We start from the raw sequence: 26,747 nt of genomic DNA, 5'->3' as shown, positions 1-26,747 counted from the left end.
TTCTGGCCTCTGTCACTGCTGCGCTGGGTGGAATTAACATGCTAAAATGGGCTGGATCTGCCATCTGCAGGACAGAAAGGAAGTCACAACCAACATGTAAAGTGAAATGTTATCTAAAGCACGAAAGCCCATCACAAGAAGTCACCCCTTTAAATATTAGACTGCAACAACTGTGCAAAATGTCAGTGAATCTGAAAGCAATTATAAAAAAGGGTTAAATTAAAAAAAGGAACAAAGTAAAAGATGTACGTGGCACTTACAGATTTAAAAAAAATACGCGTAAGGAGATAATTAGATTATAAACGGACTTTTTCTCTCAGTAGTTTACTTTGTTATTTATAGTTTTACATTACATGTTCCTAATTAGTGGAGGAACTTTTAGGTGTACTGTTCCTTTAAGAAATTCTTTGTCGAATATTTGGACTGTGTCGCTTTCCGTTATTCCAGGAAGTACTGCAAGGGGAAGCAGTGCCTGGTGCAACACAGCATCATTGCTTGAAATTAAGAGCCTTACTGTTTAAAATAACTTTTAAAAATGTCTGGAGGGTCCCGCTTGGAGAACGCAAACCCGGTGATTTTCCAGCGGTCGGGGGACAGGCTGCTGACGGCGTCGGATGAGGACGAGGATGTCCACGATCCGATCGACGACAAAGAAATATTTGATATCCTGTTTTCAACTTGTTCTCAACTTGTTCTCCTCTGGTTAGGCCTGTTTTTTTACTCCAGATATGAGAGTCCTCATTGTACTGCTCTGTTTATTTTTCAGTGGCATTTCAGGTGTTGCATAAGTCAGCTGAGACTAGCATCTAATGCTAATGCACCTGATGCTAAAGCTAATGAGATGAACTTAGACTAAACAAACAGTTAAATACTGATGGCTGTGTATGCTGACAGTTAATAATTGTCATATGTTACATATGTTTATTTTTTAAATCCCAAATATCTAAACCAGTTCAAGTTTCCCAAACATTGATAGTCTTCTGTTTTAAATCTTTAATTGTGATATTCAAGTTTTGCAGCACAGTGCGTCAGATTTAGTTAAAAATGGCAAAGGACAAGCTATTTTGTCGAGCATACGTCTTGATACAACAAATTTGCCTCCCATAATGGCTGCCTAATTCACGTATTTAAAAGGAATACATACAGAAAGACGGTGACATTTTCCATAGCAATGTACAATGTACTGTATACTCGGTTGTAGCAGAAGCTAATTTCCAGCACTAGTTCCTTAATGCTTAATGTAATGGCAGTTGAATGCAGTTATGAACGTATTAGAAAAGTTGAGCCAGTCTTAGGATCGATTGTAAAGTACTGTCAGCCATAACATTATGACAGGTGAAGTGAATAACACTGATCATCTCTTTATCATAGTACCTCTCAGTGGGTGTAATATATTAGGCAGCAAATACCTAATATTTGTCCTCAAGGCTGATTTAAGACTTGGGTAAAATGGGCAAAGATTTGAGCGACTCAGACGAGGGCCAAATTGTTATGACTAGATAACTGGGCCAGAGCATCTCCAGAACCGCTGCTCTTGTGCATTGTGAACTGGCAACAGGATCATGGCTTCTCGATGCGGATGACGTGTTGCAAAAGCCTGCAATTTACCCACCGTTCGGGGTGCCCATGCTGACACCTGTCATTATTGTAAATATAGGTTATTTACACTCTGGGTTTTAACAAACAAATGACTTTAATATCGTTAGTGTCTCCATTAATACACCATTATAGCATAGTGACTATATTTGTTCATACTTCTGTTGTCTTAAATTCCTTAACTGAAGTTACATCTGATCAGATCCATCAGTGACCCAGAGCATCCTCTGTCTCTGGAGGAGCTCAATGTCGTGGAACAAGTCAGAGTCAAGGTATGTATGTTCATTTATTATCTTTAAAGAGAACACGAGGAACAAGCAAGGTACCCTATGATGGCCTTTATTCTAGTTTATTGAAGAAACTTTTGTACACTTGGTCTGAGTTTCCATAGTGTTTGTTGAAGTAAACATTGACAATCTTTTTTTTTAGTAAAGCAAGCATTATTTACTTGATCACATTGTCTTTCATGAAGGCTAGGGTTCCTAAAAAATAAGAGTTAAATTTAGTGTCAGAAATGAATGGAATTCAGTGTCTTGTTGTTATTTATTTCCCCTTCTTTGTGTCTGGGTGTTATTCTCTTCCTCAGGTTAATGATACAGAGAGTACTGTGGGTATTGAGTTCACTCCCACTATCCCTCACTGCAGCATGGCCACACTCATTGGTCTGTCAATCAAAGTCAAGCTTCTGCGCTCCCTGCCGAACAGATTTAAAGTACGTTTGTGTGGGATTTCAGCGGGGATGCTCATTCATTGTCAATATGTTCATGTTAGCTGGCCTTTGGTTCATCAGTTCTGGTCTAAATGCTGTCTGTTTTTTTCTGCCACTCAGATTGATGTTCATATTACTCCTGGGAGTCATGCCTCAGAGGAAGCAGGTAAAAAAAAACAACTACATAACGGGATAGCAGTTCATATTTATGACTGTTCTGTACTGTTCATTGCTGGATGTGTAGACTTGTTTTCCTATGTTTATTTTGTATGTGCAGTGAACAAACAGCTGGCAGACAAAGAGAGAGTGGCAGCAGCTCTGGAGAACTCTTCTCTGCTGGAGGTGGTCAACCAGTGCCTGACCACTAGGAGCACCTGAGCAGCCGGTCATCTTTGCCAGTTTTCAGCAACTGATCTTTGCAAGACCACAAAACATGACGGACTCTCTCTTTGACTATTGTGTCTGTAAAGCTTTCTGTCCACCCATCCCTTGTCTGGGTATGAATAGACGGAACTGACAGACATTGATGCAGCAAAATAAAACAAAACAAAAAGGTCAGGATCACACAACGCCTATACATTATCAGTGTTATCACAAGGAGAGGACAGGAAAACAAAAGAGGGTGACACAAACAATCATCATGGAGAGTAGTTTGAACAAACAATGAATTATTCTTCAATTTGTAATGAAACTTTTTAGCAGTGTGAAAAAATGGAGAAACTCTGCTTGAGAGCTTCTTTGTAGAAGTTAATGCCTTCGTCTTCTCCCGCTTATCCGGGTCCGGGTCGCGGGGGCAGCAGCCTCACAAGGGAAATCCAGACAGCCCTCTCCCCAGCCACTTCCTCCAGCGCCTCTGAAGGAATCCCCAGTTGTTCCAAGGCCAGACAAGAGATATAATCCCTCCATCATGTCCTGGGTCATCCCCAGAACTTAATATCTATTTTATTAATATAAAATCTGCAGCAACAGTTGTCAATGCTTTTTTTCTCATTCATTGCATTTATTAAAAATGTACATATAAAGAATAAACTGAAAATTGTGTGTTTTTCAATTTAAGCAGAAACAAAAAAATGCCTCATTAACGAGACACTTGCAGGCAAAAACCTGAATCATAAATTGAAAAGTATAATCTGCCTCCATACATGCAGTCAGTACAGTAGCACTGCAATAAATCCTATAATCATGAAGCTTATGTTTTTATGGTTTTGTTCACATTACCAGGAAGAAGTTGATTCAAGTGTATGTGGACTTCGAGGCTGTAATTAGTAGTGGTTTCTAGTGTATGTAAATGAGTGTGGGCGAATTATAACCTGTTGGCATACATTTGATCTGCATATTCCACTCGTGCTACAGTAGCACAGTTTAATAATGTACTGTTTATCTGTGCTACAGACATAATTTAGTCATAAGAAAATAAGTGGCTCGATGTACACGTAAATATTTCAAACGCAATCTCGGCTGTTTACAGTGTACAAACCCATGTCTACATTAGTCCACTAGGTGGCGTCTTTGCCATTCTCATTTAAATCCCGCTATTGTGGGCGAATAGGAAAAGCTTCTGTCCATCAGATGTGAGGAGGCAATCTGGCAGAGCAAACCAGCTCTGATATGTCCAACATGCTTGTCCTCCCACTCACTAAACAGCCAGACTTTAAGTCTGTTTTCAGTCAGATATGCTGACCAATGCTGCCAGACATCTTGTTTAACCAACTGACAGACTATATACTGTATATATACGTATATATGTGCTTTGATTTTAAATTTGAATTCTTACAGTGCACGTGGTATCATGATACGAATATCTGTTGACTTTGCAAAAGTTGGAAAAGATGGTGGTGTTATCCAATATTGTTCTATTTATGTTTTTTTTTTTTTTTTTTTTTTTTAAAAAGCATTCATATTTATTTATTTATTTGAGGCGAAAATAACTGTTGTTCCTCAGCCTAGACTAATACAGTGTTTTCTCTCCCTCTCTTGTTCCACATCTGGAAACATTGCATCACTGCTAAAGCCCCGGATAAGAGACCCAGCCGGCACAGCTGCATTAACCAAAGCCAGAGCGGTAGATACAGAGAGTTACGTAGAAGCAACCAAACGGATACAAACTACAATACATTTAGGTGTAGGCCTACTGAGATTTAAATAATAATACATTTATTTAATTATTTCTAAGTCAATGCTGAGTTGTTAGTATTATGTATCAAAATGTAGCTTCTTGCTCTGACAAAATAAATTTATGTGTTTATATGATCATATAGCTATAGCTTATTAGCTATGTATTGTTATCTAAAGTAGATTTTTGTAAATATTACATTCACATTGATTTGTTTCATTGTTTTTGCAGTTATTAGATTAAGTTAGCTGTACCAAATAAATACGGCAGTATGGTTTTTATCTTGCTAGCTAATGTTAGCTTTGACTCTTACTGTTAAATTTCTCTGTGTTTTAAATCTACGTTTGCTGTTTAAAGTAATAGTTTTTGTATTATTAATAGACTGGTGTGGCTTAATTAAATATCTTTTGGGAAAGTATGTGAGGTCAAACCCACTTCTTTCGCCTTAAAATAAGTACTTCCTCACATAATTTTCCATACGAGAACTTGTGCAACCCAGTGTATATATGGCTCTGGGTGGGGCTAGTTGAGCTGGCCTGTCTGCCTGCCAGTCCTCTGCAGACTTCAGGATTGGCTGCACAGCGGTCCTCAACACCAACCACAGTATACTGACGGTCGATGAGGGATTATTATCCGTGCACAGCATTTCACACTTCCAGCGGTAGGTTAAGAAAACATTATCTTGAGTTTGGTCAAACTTTTGTCTTTGTGTGCGTGTATGGAGAGTAGCTTCACTCAAGCGGAAACCGTGAGACCCGAGTTCGGTTTACAAGCTAAAAGAAAGTTGTCATCTTCCAGAAGGCAGCTGGGAGTGATTCCAGCAGTGATGGCGAGTGAATTGAGGCCAACAGTTTATTTCACCGTCAAAGGAAACATTTGCTCGATTCCAAACTCTTACAGAGACTTGGTAGGGGCTTTGGCAGCAGGCCAAGGTTTTTCCTTTCTCTCACCATCACATATTGGTCTAATATTAAAAGCAAACTCCTGTGTTCATAAAGGGAATGTATCTATTCAGTTAAGTTAAGCTGAACATAAAGCATGCATCTGAGTTGTACAATTGCAAAGGGAGCTGCAGAGAATGGACGGCAGTGTTTTCACATATTTCAGTTTAATCTGAAGTTTTCTTAGGAACATGGAACGCTACAGTGGTGACTGCAAACACATGCATGGACAGAAAAATGCTCTTGACTGAAGCTGCAGTAGCAAATGCAACGCATGTACAGTATGTGTGTGTTCACAACCAGTTTGACAGAATGCCATTGTGCATTAAGCAGCCACTCTGGATGCTCCTACTTAAACCTGAGCTTGTTCTGTAAACATATAGTTTATGGAGTTTGAATGGAGGAATTCAGACGTTGCTGTTAATCTGATGGGGAACAGAATAATGGAAATGCTTTCCTCTTTGTCTCCAGCGGCTCAAAAGCCTGCGCTGTCACCTTCTTACATGGCAGGTCACCGGATACTTTCAGCTCTGACTCACATAGTTAAATTCATTAAGTTTGAATTTACTTTATTGAACAGAACAGAATAAATAATACTCTCCCAGAACTTGCTGCCTCTCCGTGCAGGTGTGGTGGCTTTTCTCTATATAGTGCAATCAGTTAGATCTCCTACATGTTTTCAGTACTTCTCCTTTTGTTTGGGCTGGTTGTTGTTTTTGTTACCTCTGTAGGGAAATCTTGATGCTAAAATAAATGTCACACACCAGTTTTCACACATGCAAAACATCATATAGTTTGAGTGGTGCGACACAAACCTGAGTTTACAGAGGAGGACAGCACAGAGACATCATCTGCATCACACTGATTGCTACATTGTATGTGTACATGTAGACATGTAACCGGGCTCTTTTTGTCCCACAGTCCCATCTCCATACAGCGCACTGTCAATGGAAACTCAGTTTAGATTCTCAACTAAACCAGACTTCTACCAGAATAGTTGGTGGTCTGGATAAATAACAGAAACATTTTTTTGTTTAATTCAAATCCAGTTTAACGCCACCACACACTACATCCTCCAAAATGATCGTCCAGTTGAATTACCACCTTTCTGACGCTGTTCAACATAAACTGAACATTACGCCTGCTATACTGGGATGCATTTGTTTCCAGTAGCGTACCTAATGTTTCGGCATAGGAGTGTATTTGGCTTTAAATGCCCATTAGTTCTTTCACTACTGTTGCAGACAAATACAAATATAAAATAAGTCATGCATTGGGTAAGTGTGATCATGACGATCCTGTTCATTTAAATGGTTCAGGAAACGGCGTAGTTATAATACAGACTGTTTGGTCGTCAGGAACTCAAGCTAAATTTTGACACAAGTTTGACGACATTGACATTTGTCTAAGCGGTTCCTGCACACAGAGAGATAATGCTAGCTGTCGGTATGTTTCTGCATCAGTGCCATATGCAAAGTTGGTTCTTCTGTTAAAAAAGATTCATGCATTTAAAATCAGCGAGGAAGTTGTTTGTCAAAACTAAAACCGCTACCATACAAGGACTCTCTGAGCTTTGTTCAACTCACAGTGAGAGAGGCAGGTTTTATTGCTGGTAAGTTCTGACTCTTAAAAACTATATTGAAGTCAAGCATCCTCATCTGGGAAATGGACTGCATTTATATAGCGACGTTTACCTGAGAGTGGTTTAGGGTGTGGGGTCATGAGGAACCACGAGGAGCCTTATCTGTCTGAGTCATCCAGGTCATGGGATAACCAAAAAACAAGTTGAAACATAGGTCATCTCGACTTGTAGGGTTTATTTAAGATGTTTCTCCACTCATCCAGGAATTGGAGGAATCTGTTTTGATCCTGTCAAATAAAATAATAATAAAAAATCTCAATTCATTGGGGAAAGAATTTAGATGATAAAATTGTGAATTTCATTTCTTGGATGAGTGGGGAAACGTCTTTAAGTAACCCTACAACTGCACTTGTCCTTCTTTCAGCTTGTTTTTTGGATACAAGAGGAGCCAATTTCACCCCCAGCTACTATACTACTGTTATTAAAACATGCAAAAGCCTCATTTTTCTCTGCAGGAGGTTTTAAAATCAACTAATTAGACCCCAGAATGGTGACGAGAGAAACAGACAAAGCTGTTTGTGATCAAACTTTGAGTATTAGATGCATTAATCAGAAATCTATACACAGACTGGCAGTGTATTTGTGTGTTTCTTAATTTTGGGCTGAGCTAGTTCCTGCTCTGGCTAACTCCCAGCAGGAACATCAGCACTGTGCCGAGGCTTTCCAGTCATTCCTTGGCCCGTCGGCTTATGTTAGGGTTTCATCAGAAATGTTTTGGTTATAACAGAGGGGAGAAGAGCCTTGTGAATGTGTCCATGTTGCCTCTGGTTGTGTTCTCATTCATGTGCTTTGTCACGGAACTAGTTTTAGCTCATTTTACTTCTGAGTTCTTGGCATTCCTCAGTAGCAAAGTGGGACGAACCGAGTGGTGGTGAGGAAGTGAGGGGCTGGGTGAATTATAGTCTCCCTGCTCTTCCATTTGCACAAATTTATCTTGTGCGATTGTTATCTCAGCCTCTCCTACTGTCAGTTCAGACGTGGAAAGAATTGTGACACCGCTCAGCAACAGAGCAGCTCACGTTTGATTAGGGTCTGTGGTTAGTTGTAGAAACACAATGCTGTACAGCGCTGTTTTTCTGCTCAGCTCCATTTCCTGTGCAAAGCATGTGATCCTGGCATCACTCTGTCCATGCAGTGCTGCAACTCATGACCACGTGCCTCTTGTGTTACTAATGTAACTAGCATCAACAGCCACAGTCATAAATTAAACAATGAATTATGTGGCCAGGAAATGCCCTAGTGGCAAAATTGCTACACTTGGTTTTCCTCCTACAATCCAGACTTTGTAGTACATCTTTAATGGGTCTGTACATTTTGCACAACTGGATACTGCATGCATCTGTGGGTTTCTGATTGCAAGAGTCGGGATTTTACATTATTTAGCTTCTTGGGCTATCTTTTCAGAAAACTCTCATCTGTTGCAGACGTACAGTTAGTTTTCACACTGCATTCGAATGACATTTTGTGTCATCTGTGCTCGGCCTCCGGTATATGAGTCATATGTGGTTTGATGTGTGATCACAAAGCATCTTAAGAGAATGAGTAGCCCGCAGGCGAGATGTGCTAATGCTCATGTGACATACAGTCTCTTCTCTTCTCTTCTCTTCTCTTCTCTTCTCTTCTCTTCTCTTCTCTTCTCTTCTCTTCTCTATTCTTAGTAGTTTTGGCCAATGATCTAATTTAGATGAGTATAAGTACCACATTCCAAATTCAGCCACACTTGACCTGTCTGGAGCTGGTTCTCAGGACAATGTGTGGAGTTGTCCTTTAAAGTCTATAGCAGACAACAGGAGATGGTTTATGCAGGATGCACATCACCACTGACGATCATGAGTTGAGAATTCTACAGACAGTTACCAGTTTTATGACACCTAAAGCTCAATCAGACATTACACTGGCTATAATCGGAATAAAAACGCTTCTAATAAACGCATCGGTCGAAGCAGACCAGCTTCGGAACTAGAATTCATCTAATGGGGAAAAAGTTGAGCTCCAGATAACCATGTAAACTCTTGATCTGATCGTCTCTCTCTGGTTGGACTAAATCCATTCTATCCTAAATATCAGTTGGCAAGACGAGTTCCCAAGAAGGACAGAAATGTAGCAGAACAAGTTAAGCAGGAAAGCATTTGAAAAACATGAATGAAGCCTGACTCAGTGTGGGCACTGGCATAGAAAACTTTGTCTGGGTCATATTCTTCTATTGAATGAAGTCAGTGTTGTCAATGAAGTTTGGGAAAAACGTCTTCTTCTTCTGCTATGTTTAAGACAGATTTGACGGTCCACAACAAAAAAATCCTACAGTACTCTGATTGATATTTTGGCATATCTTATTAGATCATTTTAATGCACGTCCATGCAAATAGTTAAGTTGAAACCTCGAATCATAAATATTTCTGTTGAAGAAATATTGTCCATACAAACGTAGCCGCTGACAGCCTACTAGAGAGTTAGCAAGTTAAGTGTGTTTCATATCCACTCCAAGTGATTCAGACATTTGCATTTACACCGTGAGCTCTTCCAGTTAATGTCTTCGAAAGTTCAGGCCTGCAGTGAATGTGTGAAAACGCCTATAAGGTCCGTTGAGACACCGGGGCTCAAGGTTGGTGCGGATGTAAACGAGTAGCAGAGTGGAAATATTGAAAGCACTGAGACACGGCCCTGCTCCAGAAAACTTGCGATGCAGTGATAATAATGTAGTTGTAAAGAATATACAGGGATTGTGCAACATTATAAACGCAGTAAAATATAACACGACAGCACTTAAAATTTATCAAGCTCTTTAGTTTACACGGATTAAGCTCAGTGCATACAGAATATTATGTCACGATTTTATATATATATATATGTTTCCCTTTGCGTAGTGTCTCTTCATGACGCACAGATGGCGTGTATGACTCATCACTGTTACCTTTTCTGTCCATCACCGCATAAAGCCCACCAAAACTACCTGATTGGCCTGGGAGATCTTTGCTGTAGTTTAATCAGCGTCCAATGGAGAGACTCCAGACCAATTTTCCAACAAACAATTTGTGGGCAGGGAAGTTAGTTTGGCTTCCAGGCCAGTTTCACATTTTGAGAATTCATATATTTACATGCTGTTAGAGAGTTGGATCAGAAGATCAATATCTCTCATATTTGTCAGTTAAATATAAAGCTGCGGCGAATTACTGTAGCTTTGCACGAAGACTGGAAAAACCGATAGTCATGCTCCGTAGCAAAATTCACCAGAACTGAACAGTCTCACTCACTGAAACCTATTGTATCATTTGTTTCTCACTAAAACCTGATATCAAGGCTCTCATCTCACTCTGCCAGAAAGTAAATGTGGCACTGTTCCTTTAAATGGGACTTATTTATTGCTGTTCAGCTAAATATGATACGCAAGTGCTCCTTATCTTGTTATTGGGCTCTGCTACAGTTACAGCCTGAATTGCTGATGGTGCAGTCACAGAACAGAGCATTATGTCATGGGAAAACCTCTCAGACATCACACAGGATAACTGAAATAGTGGGAAAAATAACTGAAAGACCTTTCTGCTTCCACACTCTAAACTGTAAACTGAGTCAACTAAAGCTACGTTTCACTTGATGTCTACGTAGTGCATGACATTGTATTCTAATGCATAGGTGTTCTTCTTACTTCTTACTACACATTTAAGCAGGGCTAGAAAAACAATTATTTAGAGATTCAGGAACAATCCAGATGTTGGTGAAACAAACTCTTGTGCTTTAACCTTTTTATGGGGATGTGGAGGGATGTTTGGGTTTTGGAAGTTTGTTTCATTTTCAGTCACTATGGCTGTATCGGTTCCACTGCTAGAAATGACAGCAGATGCCCTTTATGTGTGGAGCTGCATAACGTTCCCGTTGCAAATGTTTTTTCGGTGAAGGCTAGGTGCTGATTTAACAGTGTGAGCGTTTGTTCTTGATGCGTTAGTCAACTGCAGGGGCCTCTGTGGGGAACAGTGGCCTTTTATATGGTTAACTAAAGCACCAGCTCAGACACGATTTTCCCCTCACTGGAGTCTGGTAAAGAAAAACAGCTGAGTACACGGGAGAGGGCCAAGGTGTCTCTTTAGGACACAGCTCTGCTGCTGCTGCAGTTGGCTGGAACGAGGAGGCGAGAGGGAGAGTATTGAAGTGCAGCCGACGGTGGGTTGGCAGACTGCCTCTGACTGTGTTGCGAGGCAGGAAGTGTGACACAGAGAGCACAGGAAGCGGCTGCTGTGGAGTTATGTTAACCCTTTTGTCCAGCAGAAATATGGGCTGGGATCAATTCACTTTCAACTGTATTTCATTTTCTATGAGCAAAATAAAAAATCTGGCCTCCAATTTCCTGAGAATATTCTCGATGCAGTGTATTGATAAAGAATGAATTGCTTCCTAATCTGTCACCTCAGTTTTCTCCCCATCTATCCCATGCCATTTTAGATTTTTCCAAGGTGGTGAGATCAGTGTGCATGTGTCAAAATGACAACCAAACGCTGGTGTTAAATATGGTGGAAAGCAAGCAAGTGAGTGAATAATTACCTCTCAGGTTTGATGTCTGATCAGCTTTTCTTTCTCTTCTGCTCTCAGGGCTCACAGAGGAAGTAAAGTGTGCAGCCAGTTGTGTACATTGTGTATCAAATGCTATTTCAGAGTACATCAGGATTTTTTTCTTTTTCTTTCTTTCTATTTTTTTTTAGCATTGTGAAACAATGACGATGGGAGTACTTACTTACTTATTTTGTCCAGAGTGCGTCTGCTTCATCAAATACGAACATGTTCACTTGATAAGAATATTATCATCAGGTCAACATAAAATGGGGAAGTGTAATAATACATTTTAAAAAAGTGAAGTCTGTTGTTAATCACCCACTTTGTGTCAACAAAATAACTCCAACGTGAAAAGCTAAATGCTTGAACATTGCAGGGTTGTGCAGCTTCAGTGGATAAATGCACTCCCCGAATGTGTTCTCGTTATTTTGTGGGACATCTACCTGGATGGCTCTCCACAAACATCACATTTACGTAGAGTATATTCTATAATCTTGTTGCAGAGTTCGTTTTTATCTCCAGCCCCACTGGGAACTCCTCCACCCCTCCCCCCTGGCCCAGGTGGGGAACTGAAAAAGGGGAAGTAGCGTGTGTCGTATGTAAGATCTGAATGTGTTGAAGTGGGACTTCTCTGAATGTGTGATGTCAGTTTAGAGGAAGAAGAATCAAGAAGTTATACGCAGCACTGAATGTTTTTCGGAGACGTTCAGATGCAGCTAATCTTCTGCTTTTTTCCGTTTTCAGCTGCATGTGGCTGCTCTTCACATTTTGCCTTTTTATGAGGAATGAACTAAGGTGCTTCTTCTACTGTCTTCTGAACATACTGCTGATTCTTCTATGGACACAGATTGAGTAAGTAGACTCTCATACATGTCGCCACCGTCAGATTTACAGATTGATCGAAGCAAAGAGGCGAGGGATCCAGATAGGGTAAAGTTTTTATCGGTGCTGATCAAATTATTTGTTATATTGCAGTATGAGTACCACTGTTCAGACACATTTAAAGCTGTGAGTGTGTCTGTTTGAATTTTGCAGTAATAAACTATAATATAACACAACAACCCTCAAGTTAACAACTATTAGCATATCAGTGTATCTTAGCAGAGTAGTAAGAATATAGAGAGTGACAAACTTTATTCAAACACGATAGAATATACTAGGCTCCATTATAAGTGAGTAAATATTGCTCAGCCTCTTCAAGCACGTAAAATATAGACCGTAGGTATTTGGACAGTTATGCATAATTTAATTATCTGCAGGAATTTATTTTGAATAAAATAAATGATACAACATTAAGTCATTTAAGCAGGTTTACATCAATAAAGAAAGAAGACCAAAGATAAGGGCTTCAGAGTCACCAGACAAATATATAAAATGAAACAAAATACTCATTTCTAATATTTTGTGGTAAATTCTCAGTCAGTTAGTGACTGCAGACACACAGCTCTTGCCTGTCATGGACTCTCTCTGACTTTAGTCTGGTCTTCACTGAGTATTCATCCTGAATAGCTTTTTGTTTGCGTTAGGGTTGTGATACACCAAGCCGTCAATTGGCTGTTTTCCGGTGTCAGGCCGCTGATAAGTGTCTGTGACCCTAGGCTTTCTGGTGTGTCCTGCACTTTTGGTACAAGTCCAACACTTGCCAATTTAGCATACTGTATATGTGCAGGTCCTTTTCTTTTTATCTAATCTAAACTTTTAAATGTACAAAGACCTTCACAACATGATCATCTAGAATTAATAAAATATAGACAAACCAATCAACATGATTCAGGGAGAGGCCAACTATGTCCAGCAGTTTTCAGTGCTTACTAGTTTCCCAGCTAACAGCGAAGCTCCTGGTTTCCTGGAAGAATCACTTCGGTTTCAGTTTGGTTTGTCCATAACATTGGATGTGTGGAAGACTGTTGTCTGGCTTAACTGTGAAATGCACTGATCAGGCATAACATTATGACCACTTGGTCAATATTGTGTTGGTCTCCCTTGTGCCTCCAGAACAGTTGTGACTTATCAGAGAATCGACATGGGCCTTCTGAGGGTGTCCTGTGGTGTCTGGAAACAGAATGTTGTTAGTGGGGGCCTTTGGGTCCTATGGGTTGAGGGAGGGGGGTCTCTGTGGGTCAGGCTTGTTCCAGTGCATCTCACAGATACTTGATCAGTTTGGGATCTAGGGATTTTGGTCTGGTCTAGGTGGGTGGTACATGTCTAAGTAACATCCACATTAATGTCAGGTCCAAGGTTCCCAGCACAACATTGAATTGTCACAAGATGGTCAATGTTATTTACTTCTCCTGTGAGCAGTCATAATGTTCTAATGTGCCTGATCGCTGTACTTTTTCATTCAGATACTATGCTCATCTGCCTATCAACTGGTTTGTCACATTTTTGTTAATCTGTCTGTCTTTGACGTACCTCTGGTAGACGTTTGCTTTTATGAGTTTTATGAGTTGTCCTCTTCGCTTGCTTGGTCGACACTTTAAACATGACTGACAGAAAACCCATCTCAGTGGTAGCGCTCATATAAGACTCAGTCTGGGCACACTGGACTAAAGAGGTTAAATGCCACCATCACTATTTACACAAACCTACTCAGAGTCAATGCTTGGCGCTTCATGTAGTATCCATTATTTTTATTTCAAACTGAGCAAGCTGAATCAGCCTTTCACGTCACATTTTTGCAGTGTAGGTTGAAGTAAAGCTTCTTTGTCGGAAGTGGTTTATGCCCTTGAGGAAAACCTGAGAACCTGAGATTTGACTTTAGATTTGATGACTTAAAGCTCTTCTCGTAACTCTGCTAAAACTTTGTTGCAGTCCATATCAATTGTACCTTCTGTTTAGTCACGCACATCAAGAAAATAAACAAAGACACACAATTACTGCTAAATATATACAGCATTTAATCCTTTATTTAAAGAATGTTCAGGAAGTAAAATTACCCTGCTGAGTTGAGGACTAAAACAACAGCAATAGAACCACATGTGTTGCCAGATACAGCTGGTCTGTGTGTGTATGTGAGCAAGTGCATGTGAACACACCACAGGATGTTAGCTTAGCCACTCAGCGCTGTTTCTGCACAGCCCCAGACACATTTATTATGACCATTCAAAATGACCATTTGCCTGAGCTCTAAGATTTGGATCTTTTTTTAATTGGCAGCACTGCACGCTTAGTTTGACCTCTCGGTGGAGACAGGGTCATGGCAAGTTTTGGATTATACTAGGTGTGTTTGATTTGTCTCATGGTTTCTGGTAACTTAATGTTTACCACCAAGCCTTCTAGAAACTTGGGTGGAGTTGAGTAAATAGTGGTGGGAGGTGTCCCCATAATAATATACCATACCATAAATCGTACTTATTTAAGATAATTTGTTCCACTTTAACTTTTTGACGTAAATTTGATGGTTTCATGACACATCAGGCCACAAAAGCAACCCATCAGTATATCCATGTGTGATGTTAAGGAAAGGTTTTAAACATTGAAGTGAAAAATGTCTCATTCCTGCGTTGTGATTTTAAATCATGTGTGTGCAACTCTAATGAGGCAGTGCAGCACAGGAGGTCCAGTGGCAGGATGGAGAATCCGTTTTATGGCCACGTGTAAGCTGAAACATATGTGAACCATACTCTCGGTGTTTTGTCTTGACGGTGTCTCTTCAAAGGGTGCGTGTCCTCTAATCCCCCATGTCTCCTTCCCTGCTTCTCTCTCCATCTGTCAATGGACCCATTGTGACTAATATTAGGCTGCGTGTGTGAGTAAGATATGGAGGGAGAAGTAGTACGATATATTTTAAATTTCAACACACTGGACTGTTTCCTATGGCGGAAGTTGATGTCTTTCTGAGTTTACAGCTTCGGCCTCATCTGTAACTGACACATAGTTCTCGCTTTGTTCCTATTCACTTTTTAAATTTAGATACATTTTGAGGTTCATTGAGGCCAAAGTGCTAACAATTAAACTAAAATGAGGGATTAGGGTTAGGGGTTTTCCACTACACTCTCTTTCAACACAACTTTGCATGATTATCTTTCATCTGCTGGTCCTGCATCTGTTGTTGTGTTAGTGCGTTTTCATCACACAGGAAATTAGGTGACATGTTAGTCGCTACATCCTGAGCAAAACCGTGAAAGCGCCTCAGTCATATTTGAACTAAGCCTTCAGTCTTGGCCCTGTCCTGATGACCAGTAAATAATTTAGTATATCTACACTGCTACACAGAGGAGGAGGAGGCCAAACAGAAACATGAAGTTCTTAGCTAGCTGGAGATATGCATCTGTCAATCGGGCTCTAAATATTATTAATCCGCAGCCAGCTTCTCTGTTCTAAATTTTTCCTGTTCAGATAAAGTTTGTCTTATTCAGCCAAAACTTCGCTCTAACCAAGACGATGTAATTTGATTTAATTGCCTAAATATGACTTCTAGTTTTCTGTATGTCTGAATATTTTTCCAAACATTCGCCGTTCTCCTCCTGATCTAAACTTTGAACAGCTAATGTACAGTACATTGTCTGATAGATGTGATTTTACATGTAAGACATCTTGTATTTGTGTATGTGGCAATGCTTCTCTTCTCTGGGATGGAGACGGATCATATTTTATTAATACCAATGCCGGTATTGATTCCGTTTGTTGGTCTGATGCTTCATTAAGCTGCAAGCTGTAGCAGTAGTCTGTCTGTTCACGCCTAGCATTAACTTGTGAGATCTGATTGCTCAGACCACGTTTGGAGGTGGTCTGTTCCCAGTATGTCCACATTCTTCCAGCAATGTAAACACCCAATGCATGCTGGGTCACAGTGATAAATGCATGTAGAGTCTTCTACTCGTGATAGGATCACTCACAGTTATCTCTGTCATCATCTAAAATGGACAAAAGAAGAGAATATTTGAACAGAATATGTTTTGTTTTGTTAGACAAAAATAAAAAATCTGTTAGCATGCCAGCCCTCCTGTTATGTTGCGGGTCAAAGTGCACCGTTTTAAAAAAGTAAAAAGTAGTTTCGACGTTAATTTCTTCTGCTTGGCTCAACACAGCAACATCAATGCTTTTCTTTACAAACGAACATAGCAGGAGGATTAATATGTCTATACAAACGGTTATTTAAACTTAATAACAAGCATGCTGCTTGGCATTTATGTCAGACTTCAAACCGGTTCTTCATCTCTGTCAAGACTCCTTCTTGGGCAGCTTTCCAGCAGCGTAGATGCACAAGCTTGACGTCTAGAACGTGCAACTGTCAGAAAAAAAATGCCGGAATTGATTAAACAGGAAGTGATAAGGCATACAAGCCTGGTAAGTTGGGCATTTTTGTAACCGGTTCTTGATTCCCATCCCAAGCTGTATTTCAAGATTGGTTTGAGCAGTTTGTAACCGTAAAAGTTCCACATACTGAAACTTTAGCCTCAAGTATTAACAATCTGTATAATATCATGGAAAAGACAGCGCAGCGAGCGCATTGGGATATCAAACACAGCTGCACTGGCTGCTGTAAATCTTCTGTTGTAGTCTTCACTGATTTAAAAAAAAAAAAAAACAATGTGTGAGAGTCATAGACGTGGTTTCTGTGTATTCCAGTTTCCTCTTAACACAGTTGGTCATCATGCTGACCATGCATTATCTCTGCAACAATAATGTATTCCACTTTAGTGTTGCAGACATCATGCACATTCAGCCTCTATGGCAGGTCATCTTATTTTCTGTGGCTTTTAATGTTTTTTGTTCCCATCATCGTTTATAGTGAGAAATTATAGATAGCTATAATAAAGATAAATGTGAACGGCTTATCTTTAATGCTTTCCAAAAATGATCATGTTGAACAGTCGTGCATTAGGGTTATGCTAGAAAGTTGATATGTGCAGTAACCATGTGTTTGTCTGTGTGGGCCTCAGCTGATATTGAAGTTAGTAGGTTTTGGTTTAAGGGCGTATTTCAAGCACTATGCAGCCTGAGTTGACTGCTGATATTGGTGTCATGCAAGAACTGAAGCTACTGGGTGAGGTTGGTTTGATGTTGGTTATTACACATTCAGCTTTTCTCTGTTCTTTTTTTCTTTCGGTTTGATGAAGCAGGAACTTCAAAATACGCCTAAAGAAGTTAAGGCACTTGTTGCAAGCAGGGCATACAGTTTGACTGACAACAAGGCAGACAAAATCTAAGCATCAGTTTCCAGTATGAGACACTGAAAGAATGTGCACAATGCAGGATCAAGAGAAGAGTGCTGATAAGGGATGCGAGCGTTAACGGTAAGATGGTGAAAACGGGTGAGCAAAGAGGAAGAAAGATTGGCGATAAGCAAATAAATGCCATGTTGTGAGGATGCACAGTTGAGAGAGAAAAGGAAGGAGGAGGAGAATATCAAAAATGACGCGTAGATGAAGTGTAGAGGTATCATCCTGACAACCGGATGACTGCGGTGCTGGAGGCGCATGGTGACTTCCTGTTTGTCAGCAGCATACAGGAAGTAAGAGGCCCCCAGAGGATGGTCCGACCGTGTGTGAGCGAGTTTAAATGAAGTGCGAGGCCGAGCTGTGTGAGTATTTTGCCACCTGAAAAAGGCCGATTTGTGGGTCATTTCAAATATGTGAGTGTTTATGTGTGAGTGTGAGAATCTTGAATATACAGTCAACCTTTACCACCATGGTCTGCCTTGTTTAACTGTCTTCCTAGTTCGTGCTACTCCACCTCTATGACCTTAGTGCAGGTAGTATTTCATCTGCACTCATAAAACAGGCGAAGTGATTGCTATGGAAGATATATCACGGCAATATATTTGTAGATACTGTCCTTTCCAAGTTGAGGATTGGAGTCTGTTGGATTGTTTACCAGACTACACAGTTTATGTGGGGATTTGTTGTAATGTAGTGTTGTATCAGGTTCTTCTTATAATTTTTAATATTTTATTGAATTTTACTTACACCATGGATAAAATTAGATGTGTGGATTTCTAGACAGAATCGGTGAGGCCTGAATGCTGCATCTGCAGCGCTTCTTTCACGCTCGCTGCACTTCTGGCCAAACAGGAATGAGTGTGTCTGCAGTGTTCTATGCATGTGGTGCGTTTAGCTTGTGCAAAAATGTGCAATTTAAAAGCTCACTTTGAGTGAGGTTAGACTTGCAACTTTTTTTACCAATAAGTTGCACACTTATTGTTTTTTTTTTCTTTTCACTATTGTCTTGTCAGTGTCGAAAAAATGCTCAGAGATGGGTGGTAGCTATTGCAAATGCGATCAGTCTACACTATCGCACTGAAGAGTTTCATCACTCATCTAAATGGCTTCTTCAGTAGTTAAGAGGCCACTTGAATGAGGGCTCAAACATCTTCAAGAAAAGTCAAACTAGTCCCGTTGGCTTTGTTTTAGCTTTATTTTTCATATATACACACACAGTACCCGGATCTGGATAACTGACAATCTTCATAGGCGACATATAGTAGTCCTGCTTTAACACCATCATTACTGCACTGCATATAACACCATTCAATGTGTGACAGTAAAAAAGTATAATCTGTTCTTGTAAAAATAAACTCTAGATGTACAGCAGTATGTTTTGAAGTTCTGTTTTCGGGAACTGAACTCAAGTTCCTGAAACATTTAGTCTGTCATTGTATGCATGTCTGTATGTATTTTGAGCATTTAAACCGTTTCTTCACAGACAGTGTCTATAATTTCTTAACTACCTTGCAAACAAATCTTACAAGAATCAAACAGTCCCAGAAGTATAAGGGAGATTTTGCAGTTTTGCAGTTGCTTGAAATCCTTGAAAATGTTAAGCAAAGAAAATGATATAATTGAAAGAGTTTTGGTCACGTTTTCCAGTTCAGACATGATTCTGTGAGCCAAATTAAAACGTCCTCAACTTAAACCTGGGTGGAGTTGAGGTGAGGTGAACAACCATGATAGGTGACCGTGATCAGCTGTTGGTCGAGCAGATAACCCCCCGGAGTATATCAATCAGTGTTCTACAAGCAGATTTGCAAATTTGCCACCAAAATAACACTTAAGGAAATGAAACTAAGCTTTGTGACCACAGCTGCTTGTGTGCAAAATGCAGAGACTCATTTTCTAGAGAAAAGTTCAGGGGTATCTGGGTCAATTTAATAGCGTCAGATTGTTACACCCGAGCGCGAGGGCCCGACACAGGTACTAGCATCTGCCTGTCATTAGATGAACTACAGTTGACGGCACTTGGGTATTGCCTTTTGTTAATTAAATTTATTTATTAAACTTAATTAACTGTGATTTATGTGCTAAACAGTGTGAGGACCCCAGTTTGTCTTTGAAGTACAAAGATTTAGGTTGTGAAAAATCCATCTAAAAACAATTTTGTTGTTAGTTGATACTGAAGACAGAAAGAAACAGAGGGTAAGAACTATAAAAGAAAATGGTGACTGGGATTAAATGATCCTGTGGTGTACATGGACACCCTTGAACTGGAAACTATCCTCAGTTTGCAGCTAAAACATCCTTCGACATGTTTTTTTTTTTCATCCTTCCTTTTTTCTATTAAATATTTGTGTGATCACTTCTGCAGGGTGCGGCGTCCAGTGCAAGTAGAATAAAGCGGAGAGCAGAAGATGCCAGCCCCACCTCCCCCACCACCCCCTGGGCCTCCCCCACCTCCTACCTTTGCTCTTGTAAGTTGTTCCGCCTGTCTCTCCCTCAGGTGAGATCTGCTGCTCTGTCCTCTTGACCCTGCTCAGCAGAGACATCCTGTGGATAGATCGTGTCATAGCGCATCTTCTCCTGTTACTGTCCATGTCATCCTGAGTCATCCACATGCTCTGTCATCCCTATATTAAGACTGAATTCATATATCCGTATCTCTGTATGTGTGTGTTCTTGTTTCAGGCTAACACAGAAAAGCCAGCTCTAAACCGTTCCGAGCAGCACGGAAGGAATGCTCTTTTGTCTGATATTAGTAAAGGCGCAAGACTAAAGAAAACTGTTACAAATGACCGCAGTGTACCCATATTGGACAGTAAGTCAGTCCCACATCAGCAACAGCAGCATTTATATTTATTTCTCTCATTAATGTCTGCTAACTTAGTCACATGTCTAGATTAAAGACAATACAGAGAATAAATTGTAGGAACAGAACAAACACAGATGTTTATCAGATAACACTGAGATCATTGAGATCATTTTTTTTTTCAGAACCCAAAGGAGGAGGTGGAGGAGGCGGTGGAGGAGGTGGAGGAGGAGGGGGTGGAGGTGGTGGAGGTGGTTTTGGTGGTGGGTCTCCTGCTGGTTTAGGAGGCCTCTTTGCAGGAGGGATGCCAAAACTGAGGTCTTCAGCAAACAGAGACTCATCTGGTAAAAAAAATAAAAATAAAATAATAATTATTGTAATGCAAGTTATAATGAACAACGCTGGAAAAGTTTCACCTCTTGACCTTAATTTCTACCATTTTCTCTCCCAGACTCGGGACCAAGCCGAGGCCCCATTCTCCCCCCAGGAGGCCGTTCTAGTGGCCCCAGTCCGTTCGGCGGTGGCGGCAGCTCCACTGGCCCGCCTAAACTCCCAGGAGCCCCTGGTGGTGTCCGTAACAATGTCCCTGATCTTCCCAAAGGCCGCCCAAATTTTTCATCCAGACAAGACTCCTCAGCAGGGGGCCCTCCTCCTGTGCCCAACACCCCTCGACCTTCACCCGCCTTCCAGTCTCGTCCGGGCCCGTCTCCCCCATCACTCCCTGGAGGACCTAGACCCAGCCATGCCTCCGTACCACCACCACCTAGCGGTCCATCAGGGAGGCACGGAGCTCTCCCTCCCCCACCAGGAGGCTCCCCATCAGGGCCTCGACCAGGGTTCTCCGCACCTCCTCCTCCACCCCCAAATAGCAGCAGACCGCCCTTACCACCAGCTCCAGGAGGAAGGCCCCCGCTTCCCGACGACCGACCACCGCCACCCCCAGCCCCCGGGGGTGGTCATCGGCCATCTATGCCCCGCGACATGCCCCCACCTCCCCCCTCTGTCAACGCCAAACCTTCTCCCGCTGTTTCTTCCTCCTCATCCTCTCGTTCCCCAGCTGGAGGCGGTGCACCACCTCTCCCACCGGGACGACCAGGCCCTCCTCCTATACCGCCTAGCCCGGCTGGAGGGGACGACCACAACACACCTCGTCTACCCCAAAGGAACAGCTCGCTCAACAGGTACTGATGTTTTTATAGATGAGTACATACAAGTCAACTGTGTTCATGATATTTCCTATCAGCCATCAGACACTGACATGTTGCTGCCCTGATATCTACTGTGGTAGCGATATCGAGGTTTGCATAGATTCAAATCTAATAGCTGCTCTATGTTGCTGCAGTTCACACACCATGCAAACTTTTTCATGTAGCTTCCTTATAAAAAAATACAATTATTATTATTTTTTTTTTAAAACTAATGTTGTTTGATGCTTGAAAGATTTGGTATCCTTCATCTGGATTTTTGACATAAAAAGAACACTGGGGGGATCCTGTAGTCAGCTCAAGAAGTTCTTGAGTGTAGGTGTTGAGGAAGGTGATGTGTAATCCACCTTCACCCTTGTCATCCTTATTTTGTCTTTCTAAAAATACAAATAGAATAAAACTGAATGTTTCTCTTTGCCAGTCACGCTCCAACACCGCAACATGCCAGAGCAGGACCTCTCCCCCCGCCACCAAATGAAAGGCCGCCATCTCTTGGAAGGAACCCGTCATCAGTACGCTCAGGTGAATGGCTTTTGTTGATGATGACCAACGGATTATTAACGGACCATTCTCATCAGAAGTTGCAGCATATTGGAAAACCAGGACAACATTTCAGTAATCACCAGCTAACCGTCGTTATTTCTGTCTCCAAAGGCCCCCTTCCTCCTCCTCCTCCTTCAGGTCGTAACGTGGGCGGGGGTAGTGTGAGGTCATCGCCAGCTCCTTCTCCCATGGGTCGGCCAGGCCCGGAGCCCCCACGTGGAGGACCCGGTGGTAGACCTCCCTTACCTCCAGACCGGCCGGGGACAGGTGGGGGCTTTCCTCCTCCACCACCCATGGGGAACGGTTTCCAAAACAACCACAACCAGATGCAAGGTAATTCTCTGAAAAGTGCTTGATAGGTCGATTTGAGTATTGGTAAAATTCAATTATTTTTTAACTTAGTGGGGATAGTATGGACAACACAATGACAAGATGGTATACTTAAGTACACATTTAAGGAATATATATTTAAGGATTAATAGCAATAAAATAATTTAGGAAATAGGAATATGATATATAAATCTGTGTGTACTGGTGGTAACTTTGCAGGCAAATGATACCAACTCTACACCTTATTGAGAATTGCCCATCTTTTTCAGATTGTACTCTTTCAGTCTCTACAGTACTAGAGAAACCTGCTGCCCTCAATGTTGTTTTTACCACATCAGCTCTGCTGTGTTCAGCTATAACAGAGCAACCCACTGACCTCCATTTGTGTTGTTTTTATCCTCCCAACCAATGAAGTAAGTTTGGTTTGGAAGGCTGTGGAGACAAGAAGTGACAGGGGGGGCCCTGCCTCAAAAAATCTTTTCTTAATCCGTTTTCCAACAGTTCTGCACAAATCCCAAACTGCATTCCTCTCTATTCATATTGTATTCCGTGCATTCAAGTTTAGTCAGTCAGATTGAGCCACTAAACACTAATTTCTTTCCATTAACAGATGAGTGGGAATATAGGTTCAGCTTTCACCCAGTGTCAGACCTTCCTCCACCTGAACCCTACGTGTCCTTCCAGAAAACCTACCCCAGCAAGATTGCTAAGACTGAGGGCAAAGGTGAGTCAACCATGTACCCACGCACAAAACTTACATGTCAAGTTTCAATACAGAAGTCCTAGAAAGTAGGAACTATAAAAAAAACTTCAGACTGACAACCATAAAAGCACATGAATACAGAAGCTTCAGATTAGAAACTTGGGCTGATTAGGTAAAGCACACTAAAAAACTAATTAGCGAAAGTACGTTTAAATTGATCTTGAAAATCCCAATGTAAGGGGAGGAAGAGAATTCCCTGGTATAGATTTGCTGAATGAGATTCCTGTACAAGAGACCATAAATCTGTCAAGATTTTATTTTGTCCCATAACATTCACTGAGTTTTTGGTTTACCTTAATGACCAATCACCTCTTATTGAAGCCACTCCTTCAGGCTGCTTTCACCTTCATCAATGCAGGCGGTATTTACAAGCTGAATTGGGGCTGTTATAAACCCAAGAACTTCAATAAATGCCCCAATATTTCAGTGGCTTTTCATCTTTTGAATATTTGCATAAATAGTTAAAACCACTTTTCTCACTGCTACTGAACAGACACTCTTAGCTCTGACTTAAATATGCTTGAATGATTTTTGCTCTCCCTATTTACCTAATCACGCTGCAGTGGGGGATCTAAGGAAAGAGTCTGAATGGTTTATGAAACATTGCCACCTGGTGGAAGTAAAAATAGATGCTCCTCAGAACTAATGGAAATACTAACTCCTGTGTCTTTTCCTTTTTCCAGGTAAAAAGGAGAGAGGAGCTCCTCCCCTTCCTCCTGTACCCAGGTGAAGAAGAGGTACCAGCCATCACAACACTTGGAACTACCCCCTCTGTTTCCCCTCCTGTCTCTCTCTCTCTCTTTCACGCTCATTGTGCTTTGACCCGCAGCATGTTTGTTTCATGTAAGAACTGCGACATGTAAAATGGAAGTACGGTTGACCAAGTAAAAGGACAGACTCCCAATGTGTTGTTTACAACATGTGCCTCTGTAGCAGCAGAATGGCAGAATGTTAAAAGACCAAAGCCTGTTTATACTCTGGTACACTGTGTTCAGGAAAAAAAATAAATAAAAAAAAAAGATTCAGGTTTACTATCATGCTGTTGCTGGAAGATGTGTTTGGGTGGCCTTTGTGGATTTTTGACTCGGATCATTTGTGTTTTCATGAACTCTGATGCACATTGACTTTAATCCACTATTTTTTTTGCCCATTGTTGTTTGTGGAAGGATTGCAAGGTATTACATTTATTTAACCAAAATAAAAAAAGAAACAAATGATATAAATCTCTACTTAGATAAATAAAAAAATAAACATAATATGCCCGAGAACACATGTGATTTCCCCAGATTGTTGACACAGGCAGCATTAGGTTAAACAAATTATCATCTTAGGGCAATATTGTATTTCCAGGGTTTTATGGAGGAACAGTGCAGGGCTGAATATATACATGTTTTTCAGGTGTTGAGAAGCTGTGAGTTGTTTTGTTTTTTTTGCATTTCATTTTTTTTTTTTTTTAAAACCAGTGTTTCCCTTGTGCCTTTTGTATTCCCAATTGAACTAAAGGCTATTTAAGAGCTGAGGGAAATAACCATGGATGCCTTATGTGCCTTAAATTATGTTTTTACGCTGCCCCTGTATGTTCAGCTGGATTGGACCTCATGACGTCTCAGAACATTTACAATAACAATATAGAAAGGTGTCTTAATTGCAGCATCAACACATAAACAAACAATCACATTAAAAATGGTCGCAAACTTCCATTAAAAGCATCAGGGGAAACGTGGGTTTTTAATTTGCCAAAGCCACATGTGCCTTCACGACGTGGACCTGTGTGTTTCTGTTGGAACCACTGAATGGTACTTTTTATTTGACTGTTACACGGGATGCAAGTGTGCATTTATCGTTTATGATTGTTTCAAAGGACGTTTTGTGGGTTTACGGCAGCATTGGTGTACAATTGAACTGATTCTTATGTTGCTGTTTTGTTAAAGCGCCCTTGATTTGCCATGAAGGGATTGTGTATGTATCTGTATGATTCAATCAAGCGGTAATGAAGGACAGTAATATTTTAAGTTATGTTACAGAACTGTGCAGTATTATGTTTTTGCTTCACACAGCACTGCTTTGAATGGTATGTTTACGTGGTGTATTATTGTCATGTATTGGTGTCAAAGAATTTTTTTAAAGACAATCATGCAGAAGTAAACCCATCTACGCCAGAAGACAAAATGCTTTATGTTCTCTACTTAATGGGGTGCTTTTATTGGCTCATACATTGTCATGTAATCTGATACTGTCCGACACAGGCAAGGACGGTGAACTGTCTTGTCGGCATCTACATGAAGTGACTTGTTTTGTATTATCAGATAAACAATATGCATATTTACATATTTGTGCAATAAAATTGAGCAATAAATTGATACATGCATGGTTGTGAGTACTGGTAGCAACCCATATTATTCTGCTGATGGTAAATGTCTAGATATACCATGACTTGGATGACTGAGAATCTTCAAACAACATTCAGGCCTAAAGAAGCACATGAGAAGTGAAACGTCTTCGAAAAAAAAAATGAATAAATCAACAAGTCCGGTTGCCTTTGTGTTAGCTTTGTGGGTCTTTTGGCTATGTGAGTTTGCAACATACTTAGCAATAATCTCAGGCATGTGGATGGAAATTCAAGAATTTGAATTACTCAATATTTCGTACACATCTGCAAGAAACATACGGACATGTTAAAACGTTATTAAAACCTCTCACCTTTTATTGAGACAGTGTTGCATCTCTCAAAAAAAGGTGACACACTAATGTACTGTAATCTCACCAAATGTATTTCCATCCAGTGTTGCATTAATTTTTCATTAAGATCTTGTATTGATGATGGGAGAGTCTCACCACTGCGCAAAGCCTTCTCCAGCACATCCCAAAGATTCTCAATGGGGTTAAGGTCTGGACTCTGTGGTGGTCATTTCGTGTGAAAATGATGTCTCATGGTCCCTGAACCACTCTTTCACAATCTGAGCCCCATGAATCCTGGCATTGTCATCTTGGAATATGCCCGTGCCATCAGGGAAGAAAAAATCCATTGATGGAATAACCTGGTCATTCAGTATATTCAGGTAGTCAGCTGACCTCATTCTTTGGGCACATAATGTTGCTGAATCTAGACCTGAGCAACTGCAGCAACCCCAGATCATAGCACTGCCCCCACAGGCTTGTGCAGTAGGCACTAAGCATGATGGGTGCATCACTTCATCTGCCTTCATCTGCGTCTCTTCTTACTAGTGTTTTTTTTTTTTCCGACCACATTTCTTCCTGGAAGAAGATGGTTCCCCACTATTCTTCCAGTTTTTAATAATGTGTTGGACAGTTCTTAACCAAATTTTAGTAGTTTCTACAATCTCGTTAGATGTTTTCTCTGCTTGATGCATGCCAGTGATTTGACCCTTCGCAAACAGA

At 40.8% G+C, this 26,747-nt stretch overlaps 2 protein-coding genes across 4 annotated transcripts; both read left to right on the top strand.

Annotated features, from left to right (window-relative positions):
* Positions 1 to 421: 421 nt before the first annotated feature.
* On the top strand, positions 422 to 4,187 carry ciao2b (cytosolic iron-sulfur assembly component 2B). Its single transcript, XM_084561339.1, has 5 exons — positions 422 to 664; positions 1,791 to 1,868; positions 2,183 to 2,308; positions 2,426 to 2,471; positions 2,583 to 4,187. The coding sequence occupies exons 1-5, from the start codon at positions 536 to 538 to the stop codon at positions 2,681 to 2,683; spliced, it is 480 nt and encodes a 159-aa protein (XP_084417465.1). The 5' UTR covers positions 422 to 535; the 3' UTR covers positions 2,684 to 4,187.
* A 720-nt stretch (positions 4,188 to 4,907) lies between these two features.
* On the top strand, positions 4,908 to 25,708 carry wipf1b (WAS/WASL interacting protein family, member 1b). 3 transcript variants are annotated; one of them, XM_084561856.1, is made up of 10 exons: positions 4,908 to 5,079; positions 12,288 to 12,395; positions 20,070 to 20,172; positions 20,387 to 20,516; positions 20,693 to 20,851; positions 20,959 to 21,688; positions 22,134 to 22,234; positions 22,367 to 22,588; positions 23,196 to 23,309; positions 24,032 to 25,708. In XM_084561856.1, exons 3-10 carry the CDS (start codon positions 20,113 to 20,115, stop codon positions 24,076 to 24,078), a joined length of 1,563 nt encoding a protein of 520 aa, XP_084417982.1. In that variant the 5' UTR covers positions 4,908 to 5,079; positions 12,288 to 12,395; positions 20,070 to 20,112; the 3' UTR covers positions 24,079 to 25,708. The 3 variants fall into 3 exon arrangements, with proteins under 3 accessions (XP_084417982.1, XP_084417984.1, XP_084417983.1); XM_084561858.1 differs by lacking the exon at positions 12,288 to 12,395; XM_084561857.1 differs by lacking the exons at positions 4,908 to 5,079; positions 12,288 to 12,395 and adding an exon at positions 17,987 to 18,069.
* The last annotated feature ends 1,039 nt before the right edge of the window (positions 25,709 to 26,747 follow it).

This window comes from Chelon labrosus (genome assembly GCF_963514085.1).
Source record: "Chelon labrosus genome assembly, chromosome: 15".
In the NCBI taxonomy this organism is placed as follows: Eukaryota; Metazoa; Chordata; class Actinopteri; order Mugiliformes; family Mugilidae; genus Chelon; species Chelon labrosus.
The sequence above is the reverse complement of the archived record's forward strand: the minus strand, read 5'-3'. Positions and strand labels throughout refer to the sequence as shown.

Excerpts from the sequence above, each read along its gene's own strand:
- ciao2b (XM_084561339.1), top strand. The coding sequence starts at position 536 with ATGTCTGGAGGGTCCCGCTTGGAGAACGCAAACCCGGTGATTTTCCAG. Across the intron at positions 665-1,790 it reads ACGACAAAGAAATATTTGAT|CTGATCAGATCCATCAGTGA; the intron begins ATCCTGTTTTCA and ends CTGAAGTTACAT. Across the intron at positions 2,472-2,582 it reads TCATGCCTCAGAGGAAGCAG|TGAACAAACAGCTGGCAGAC; the intron begins GTAAAAAAAAAC and ends TTGTATGTGCAG.
- wipf1b (XM_084561858.1), top strand. The coding sequence starts at position 20,113 with ATGCCAGCCCCACCTCCCCCACCACCCCCTGGGCCTCCCCCACCTCCT. Across the intron at positions 22,235-22,366 it reads CCCGTCATCAGTACGCTCAG|GCCCCCTTCCTCCTCCTCCT; the intron begins GTGAATGGCTTT and ends CTGTCTCCAAAG. Across the intron at positions 22,589-23,195 it reads CAACCACAACCAGATGCAAG|ATGAGTGGGAATATAGGTTC; the intron begins GTAATTCTCTGA and ends TTCCATTAACAG.